This window comes from Cystoisospora suis, assembly GCF_002600585.1.
Source record: "Cystoisospora suis strain Wien I chromosome Unknown contig_2668, whole genome shotgun sequence".
NCBI classification, from domain to species: Eukaryota; Apicomplexa; class Conoidasida; order Eucoccidiorida; family Sarcocystidae; genus Cystoisospora; species Cystoisospora suis.
Genome location: NW_027155465.1, coordinates 1 through 8,483, shown reverse-complemented (window position 1 = coordinate 8,483; position 8,483 = coordinate 1). Strand labels below are relative to the sequence as shown.

The 8,483-nt window shown below is 56.8% G+C and overlaps 2 protein-coding genes across 2 annotated transcripts; both read right to left on the bottom strand.

The window, feature by feature from the left end:
• Positions 1-506: 506 nt before the first annotated feature.
• Positions 507-3,849, bottom strand: CSUI_005503 (uncharacterized protein). The gene has a single exon (XM_068065679.1). The coding sequence runs from the start codon at positions 2,446-2,448 to the stop codon at positions 1,570-1,572; it is 879 nt and encodes a 292-aa protein (XP_067922345.1). The 5' UTR covers positions 2,449-3,849; the 3' UTR covers positions 507-1,569.
• Positions 3,850-4,103: 254 nt separating this feature from the next.
• On the bottom strand, positions 4,104-6,596 carry CSUI_005502 (uncharacterized protein). Its single transcript, XM_068065678.1, has one exon. It carries the CDS (start codon positions 6,020-6,022, stop codon positions 5,441-5,443), a length of 582 nt encoding a protein of 193 aa, XP_067922344.1. The 5' UTR covers positions 6,023-6,596; the 3' UTR covers positions 4,104-5,440.
• Positions 6,597-8,483: the final 1,887 nt, after the last annotated feature.

The window sequence follows — 8,483 nt, the reverse complement described above, 5'->3', positions numbered from 1 at the left end:
GATCAGGAGTCAAGTCTGCCGTTCTGAGCTCGTCCGAGAAAGATTGGACAGCTCGTCGGGAATCTTGTGTGTACTATTACTATTTCACTTCCCGAGCAGTACCGTTTCTCAACCTGCGAAGGGTGCTTCCCCGACTACAGGACACAAGAAACTGGAAACCTTACAGAGAAACAATACTACCTGAACGTGCTGATCTTCCTGAAGGCGACAGCTCAGAACCCGTCTCTAAAGTGTTGGCGATCTTAAGTCTTTTCATGTATAGTTAGTCACCCCAAGAGGAACTCACGAAATCTCTCGTGTCAGTTGCAGCCGGGACTTGTGCTGACGGCCTCTACTGACCAGCTGGTAGTGTCATCGCCGGTGCAGAGGCAACAGTTCGGGAAGCACCAGCCTACGACGATGCTCTGTCAAAATAAAACACCCTAAAGGGAGCTGATTTGACGACCCTTTCTGGTTCCCGTGTGACGGCCACGACGGCTTGCCAGGAACTATGAAGCCAGGAGTTTTACAAGGACATTAACATCGCAGTACAGGACGGCTTGGACAAGACGCACCGGGAATGGTTCCACCAACTACCTTCGCTCTGCATTCAGCAGGGGTTTTCACCCTCGACTCCCAAGAGCATTCACTCACGGCCCGGGTGTCCTCCTCCTCCTATTGCCGAACCCGCTCAACTTAGCGGGAGCACGATGGGCCACCCCGCTCACCCCGTTTCCACAGTTCCGCCACGCAGCTAAGGGGGAGTGGGAGAGAACAGGAGGAACAGGCAGTTATCGCTTTACTAGTCAAGTCAAGCATGGCTCGGGTCGAGCCCACGGCCAGGAGCTGGAGTGTGAACGCCGACCCTACCACCGACTTCCCGCTTCTCGGTGCGGCGTCCTTAAAATGTGTGGAGCTTGTGCCCAGGGATCCGAGAAAAAGAGACGCGGAGAGGTTAAATAGCGGCTGGACTCCAGGTCGAAACATGGCACCGTGCTCACTACACGAGCCTAGAGCTCTGCCCCTGCTGTTACCCGGTCCCCACATCTGTGAACAGCGCATGCCTGCAGACTGCAAACGCGCTGCCTATGTCTTTCCACACAAGCACTATCGCGCGTGGCCGCTAACAGTGTACACCTGATACATCACCGCAACAAATACGACAGTCAAGTGCCGGGATCCCACAAATACGAGTACGCCCGTCTCAAGCACTCGCGTGACTTGCCCGGCCCGCCACCTTAGTCAACCGTCAAATACCAGCTTCGAGACAACTGCGTCCTACACGGGGGGTGACAGCAGGTAGCTACGCGAGCAACAGGTTAAAAAAAAGCATATGGCATCCCAGGATGGAGCATACCGCAGACTGTGTATTGTGTCATCACCATGTGGCCCGCCATCATAGATCTGATCGATGTCCACAAAGCAATGCGCCTGGTCTCATAACCGTCCTGCCCTCCTGTTGAGCGTCTTCCAGGGGTCCTCCCCTGGCGCAACACTGTAAATATACCTGCTCCGGCACAGCGTCAGAAACCCACTGCCACCCAGATCTCAGCATTGCTGATGGAGGCCATCTCAGTCGGTCTGCCTCCGTCATACGTCCACGGGACCGGCCGCGGATTGTCGGAGCAAGCTGCGGAAGCGCTCAAGTTTCGAGGCCGCGCTGATCACTACGACTGTCCCGAGAACTGCTAAAGCCGCCCCAACAGAGCCACTTACGGTCCAGCTAAGGGAAGTGAAGTTGCCCAAAAGGATACTACCGGCCGCTGATAAAAGCCACACAGCAGCTACTATCAGCTCATATCTGTAAGCAAACCAAATTGACCGACGCGTGACCACCCCGGATTGGGGCTGTGCTCCACGACCGGAAACTGTCCAAACTCCCGTGGCACAAACTTCTTCGTAACGAGGAGGGGGAGCCGCTTGATCAGGTCCTGAGTACTGTGGAGGCGCGCCTAATTCACCAGAAGTTGGGTCCCACGGCGCATCATTTGGACCCCATGAAGCAGAAAAGGATGGAGAACTTGTAGCTTCCTCGTAAGACGGGAGATGTGGCAGCTGAGTGTCGCCTTCCCCCGATGCCAGTCTGCGAGACGAGACGCCGGTGGAGCTATCCACGCTTCTCTTCTGACGCAAAGCATCTCTCAAACACCAAGTCATCCTATGGAGTGCCGACATGGCAATGACAAAACCAATTGCAATGGCCAACACAACTGCGACATGTGCGAAACCAAAGGGTTTTCCGAGGCGCCGATGACGGGGAGGCCGCCGCAGACGACTTGAATCCGACCTCGGTCGCTCCCCTGTATACCGCCTGTCAGCTCCCTCTTCTCCCCTCTCAGTGTCGTTCACTTCGAGGGGCCAACCTTCCAGAACTCCGCCACCCGTCGCCATGTCCATAGTCCGGCCCGGTTTCTCAGGAGCTACGCCGGCTGCAGCGGGCGGGGATGTGGCTGCTGCCACCGGGCCCATTTTGCCGGGGAGTGAGACACAATGAAGCCTTACAGCGGCGCCTCTATTAGCTCCTTGGCCCGCAACCCAGCTACGCCACGAGACTAAAGTGGCTTCTCACTGTCCAAAAGACAGCAGTCTGACGAAGGCCTCTCGGCAACAGCCGCCGCTCCACTCGCCGCGACAAACGAGAAAACATCGCCGATTGCCGTGAGCTCATTGGCCACCCAACCAGTCAAGGCAAAATGACGGGAACGACACTTCCACAGATCGCACACGACGCCCACCGAGGAACTGCCTGGGTCTGCCCGCCTCCACTGTTGCTAGCTTAGAAAAACGGTGGAAAACATAGAAACGTTAACATTCGGCAAACAGTGGCACGACCAAAAACTAGTGATAGCTAAACGGGCTATACGAGACCACACCTTCAACCCGATACAGTACCTGCAACCGAAAGCACGGAAGATTATCGCCTAAAAAAAGAAAAGAAAACCGTGGTAGTCGTTCTGTCCGAACCCCTTCGCGGCTACGCAGATGGTACACGAGGTTGACCGTAAAGAGAGAAGGCAACAGCCACTTTCGGGCTTGCGCTCGGCCGCTCCCGTTCGCGGCAGCTGCCACTTGTGGGGCTGCACACTCTGGGATTCGCCGTCTGTTGTGGTCTAGGGATGCCAAACCTACCGCATGCCGCAAGGCCAGTCCCCTCATTTGTCGGGCGTGTCCTGTCTGCAGAGGTGGAGATACACCGCATTATTCGACGACCAGTTTGCACGGACAAACATAGCTCGCCGCAGGTGAACAAAAGTGACCATTCGCTGCCGTCATAGAAGGGCTCGCTCGAAGTGCGCAAAGGCATAGGCGGTGCGATTTCCAAAAAAAGTTTGGTAAGCCTTTAGAAGCCTCTCCATTTTAGAGAAGTCTTCTCGAAAGTACGGATCGAACGCCACAACATGGAGGTTCTGACATTCTTCGCTCAATCTGTTGGGCTGGACAAGAGCGGTCGAAGAGACCGGCGAGGCTTAGGTCCGCGGGCCCCCTGGCGTGCTGTGTTGCGCTGGAGCTACGCAGCCACGTTGCAGCTTCAGCCACCTCCCTGCACTCGTCGCTCTGTCCTCGTTCTTCGGGCATGCGAACGGGTCCTATACGGCGGAAAATCCTACACCTTAGCTGCGGGCGGTCTGAACTTATTGGTCACACGGGGGGGGGGTGTCAGCGTGACTAGAATCAGGACGAGTTCCGTGATGTCTCCCGCGGGGGCGCCTAGACACCGCCCCGGTCGCCGTCACCGGCGCCAGCGTGGGGGGCGGAATATCGTGATGCCTGCAGTCAGGTCGCCGCATCGTCACGACAGTCAAGGGTCGGGCTGTTGTTGCTGCCTTGACTGTCATCAGGTGCAAGGGCAACTAGCCGGAGTGTACCGGGCTCGCCGTTCGATAATATGGGGACTGCTACGGGGCTTTCTGGAGAGAGGTGGTGTCACTGCCAAGTAGCGGACGGGCTTACCGCTCCACCGGAGAGGAGACGGGCGCATTGTTTATATGGGTACCCGCAGGCCTCCCTGTACAACGGGACGGGGTGATGCCCGCATGTCTGCAATTCGCCCGGCCCGGCAGCAACCCCGGAGAAACACGCTATGTCCCTTTGCAGGGTGGCGATATCTCGACCGGAGATAGCTTTGTTTGGATGTATGCTCGAGTCCCAGGTTGTATCGAGAAATCACCCCCAAATCTGTCAAATTGCCAGAGCGAAACAAACAGCTCCAAGAGGCACGAAGAGACGGTGTTCCCCTCTCCCGCTGCGCGAACCCTGGCGTCACCGGTGCGTCAAGTCTCTCACTGTTTGCCACAGCAGACATCGGTACCCCCGGCACTTTCGCCCGGTGCAGCATACCCTAGGGCCCGGCCCGTGGGGTCAGGTCATACCAATGGTGGTGTACCGGGTCAATTGTACCAACTGACCCGGTACACCACCTGTACAGATGTGATGCTCTTGGGTCCTTCCGAGCACTGCACTCGGCCGTTCGCGCATGCGGACACAGAACTAAACATGAGGACGCTAGGGACGGCCAACGTGATCTATCCGCTTTGGGGACACGAACTCTGAGTACTGAAGCAGAGATCATATTCACTGCAAACGGAAGCCGCCATACGGCCAAACGAAACCAGGGCGCTGTCTGCGTGCCATCACTAGTCTCGAGATTGTTACCGAGGGCCGGAAGCATCCTACGAGTGACCGGCAACCGGCGAAATCCAAGAGGCCATCAGGGTGACCCCCGCCCAAAAGTGGGCATGCTGTACGAAGTAACCTGGACTACTTCAACCTGTAATAAACACAATAGCCGGTAAGTGAAAGAGGTTCCTGCATCTGCCCAAGCCAAAGCCGATATCGATCCAGGAACACGAATGGTGCCACTTCGAAAGGGTATAAACGAGACTGTATGCAGCTCGTGCGACCGCGGCCTTAAATGACGGCCTTCCAGGCAGGAAGGAACGTTTCGATCGAAATTCAGATGTGGGGGAACTTCCTCCATAGAAGAACGGTCGGGTCGTTCACTGAGACTTTCCAGACGACAAAATTCTCAGACGACGTTAGATCGTACGTACCTGTACATCACAAATTACTTCCGGCAGCGTCTCAGCCGGCAACCTGTCTGCGTCGTCCCGTAGCCGCGCTCTTCAAAGTTCTGCCACCGTGTGTTGAACGTGAAGACCTTCCTTCGCCGGAGAAGAGTGGATTTGCGTGTGGCATTGCGAATGGCCGGATCCGGTCCGCGACCCCACAGAGGGTGTCAGTTCCACACGCTCCTGTCCAGCTTAGACTTCTACCGGACCGGGGCCGTTTCCTTGCAGCAGCTGACGAATGAACGGGACCTTTCTCCAGAGAACGTATAGTCCTACTGTGAGACTGAATGCTACGCCCACACCAATCAAAACAGCTTCTGTCTTCCCAAGTGCGGTCAAGCTTCCCAACGCGACGGCCAGCCCCGTTCCGAGAAGCCAAATAAAGCATAAAGTCAGGATACCGTAAGCCCCCAGCGTCGACCGCCTCGTAGCTTCATTTCTTGGTCTTCTCGGTCCTGGGGACTGGATAACTGTCCAAACGTGCGAGCTGCATTCTTCATAAGGAGGAGGAGGGGAGCGTCGGTCCCCTTCCGAATACGGGGGGGGGCATCCGGTGGTAAGTGGGGGGACATCCTGAGAGCTTCGTCGTATGTCGGGAGGCCCGGCACTCCACTATCAGTCTCTTCCGCCTGCACCAATCTACGAGAGCCGATGCCAGAAGACCTGTCCATTCCTCCCTTCTGTCGTAAAGCACTTTGCAGGCACCCTATCACACTGTGGAGCGCGGAAACAGCCACAGCAAGACCAACTGCAAAAGCCAGTAGGCCCAGGAGACTCCGAGAACCCATGGCTGTTGCTCCGTGGTGGCGGCGCCGACGGCGGGTTGGCGCCGGCCGGTCCGCGAAGCTCGCTGCTGCCAAGGAAGACTCCTCTGACACTCTCTCTGGTGTAGGTGTGTCTGCAGTTGGACCCGGTTTCCCGACAGACGTACCGAGGTCAGCGAGAGCAGGCGGGGCTGCTATCACAGCCTCCATTTCGCGCCGGCGGTAAGGATGGGCACAAATGAGTCTCTCAAGACAGAAGGCCACGAACCTGTATCAGCTCGTGAGACCGCAGCGGAGCTCGGCGGCGAAACCGTGGTTCAGCGTAAAGCACGAGTGGGACGAAGGGTTGTCGTCTCCGGTCGCTTCTCTGGCCCTGACTGTTAACTCTTGTTTCGAAAAGGAGGGCGGCGACACCGGTGAAGTCGCAGGTCAGCACGTGCAGAAGGGCACGTCACGAAGTTGGGCGGGCTAGAAAAATAGCGTAGGATCCCTGCCTGGAGAAACGGCTCATTTTCGCTGCCATCGCAGTCGCACAGCACTTGCGCAAAGAACCTCGGCAAGGTTCAGCTCGTAAGTGGAAGACTCAATATCAAAGGAACCAAGGCGTTAGGAGTCCCCTAACACTTTACGGAGAATCCGGTCGACAGCTCAGCTTATCACGTGGAACCACATGGACCCCGACAGTGCCGACACCACGGTACAATGGGACAAGTCATGGTGTTTACCGAGGGCGTGTTGCCCGTATGGAGAACGTCCGGATAGAACGCGGAAATCTCTTAAGAACAAAACCACCTTCCGCTACTTTCTTTCCCGGACAGGCCTGGCGGCCCCTTCCCAACGCGGTGTCGGCTAGCTGGCACTCCTGGGGCTGCACACTCTGCGCTACAGCGGCTGGCACGGTCTCCCACGGAGGGTCATCTTGCTGGAGGCATGACCCTTTCCCAGCCCGCTGTGCGCTTGTCACGAACCCGTGAAATACATAGGCGCACCCCCTGGTTGGCCGCAGCTGCGTCAATGCGACGAAGTATAAAAACGGAGCTGCAGCAGACCGGAGATAAGAACAACCGGACCGCTCGCTCTGTCCGGTGGTTGTCAAAGCCTAGCCACTCACAAGTCGTCGTGGACGACGCGCTGCTACCCCTGTCCCAGCGCAGAAAAAATCCTAGCGTCCTACGCCTCTCGCGTTGTTGGGTGGGCCAGCTTCACTAAACCGGGCTAACAACCAAAATCTCTGACCCTTGACAGCAGGTAGGCCCCTCTTTCAGAATGGAGCCCAATCTGAACGCTCGACTTCCATTCCATATGCCAGGCCCGCATGGCACACTAGCGACACATAGCCGCCAGAACGCAAAGGAGTCGGCATCCCAACTTCTCTCGCCGTTTTGGAAGAGCGGTGTGCGAAGAAACGAGAAGACCGCTAAGTGGACTGGACTCTGGCGTATGGCTGAGGTACACGGCACAATGTACTGGGGTAGCTTCAGTGCCTAACGAGTCTGGCAAGTGATGTCTGAAAAGACCAGGGCATCATGCGCGCGTCCAGAACCCCTCCGAGTACAAGCGACACGAGGTCTTATCGGACGGAAGCCGGAGGGTATTGCAGGTTCCACATTTTTCCCAGTGTCTCTGTCGAGCTGCTGTTCACAAAGTTGTCCAAGTGGGCGTGAGCTCTTCCATGCCCAACACGATCGGCAACAACCGCGACCCGCTGGTAACGCGCAACTGCTCCGAAAAGAAACACCTGCAGTTCTTTCTTTAACTAGCCACGGGGGTGTAGTAACGCGGTTCGCGCACAAGAGGAACATTTCCTTTCTTTCTATATGGGCGTGACTGGTGCTCTCTCCCAATGCCAGCCTAGCAGCACCATTTCCCTGCAGAAACAAAACGCTTTCTCTTTGCCGCCTCCAGAGCGACGTGGCCGCACAATGTAATGCTTGCCTGATGACTGTGTGTTGGCAGCGCGTATGCTTGGCAGTCAGCGTTGTGCATTGGTCGTCGACCAACGTATGCCGAGCCCGCCGGGCACTGTGCTATGAAATGCCCGCCCTCCGGGCGAGCATACGCCGGGCCCCGGGTGATTACGGATAGTTACTCGAACGGCATCACGTACAAGGCACGGGACCTGGTCATGATCGAGGAAAGGCAGGTGACGCGGAACCAATTCAAGCTCCTGGACCTACCGGCAGAAGAAGATCTGGCTGGGCTGGCGTTTCCTAGGATACAAGCCGGCGCCCCCGTAAAACCAATCAACAGAAACGATGAACACATCAGTGGAGAACGAGGAGCGTTGCCACAAGTCACTGCTCCAGTGACAGCTGATTATGAACTCCGCCCTGTGGCATCTCGGCGAGCGAGGGAAGCCGAGCGCCGGCAAGAGGAACAACGTCGCCTGCGTGAACGCGCAAAGACCGCGCGTTTTCAACAAGGAAGGTATAATGTGCCCTCGAGGAACTTATTTTCCTCAGCGAGAAATGTGTCCGTGAATTAGACTGTGTGCACCGCGGTTAGTACTCCGTGGGAGCCGGTGCCGGGATAGCCCGGTAGAGCGGAACTGTAATGATTCTTGGCGTCCAGAGACTACGCGAAGTCTACCTCGGCGTCCCTGTCAGGATCTACGAATCCTGACGGTGTCCTCTCGCCGCAAGCTCGGACCCTTCTCCGTCACACCGTGTAT

Excerpts from the sequence above, each read along its gene's own strand:
- CSUI_005503 (XM_068065679.1), bottom strand. The coding sequence starts at position 2,448 with ATGGGCCCGGTGGCAGCAGCCACATCCCCGCCCGCTGCAGCCGGCGTA.
- CSUI_005502 (XM_068065678.1), bottom strand. The coding sequence starts at position 6,022 with ATGGAGGCTGTGATAGCAGCCCCGCCTGCTCTCGCTGACCTCGGTACG.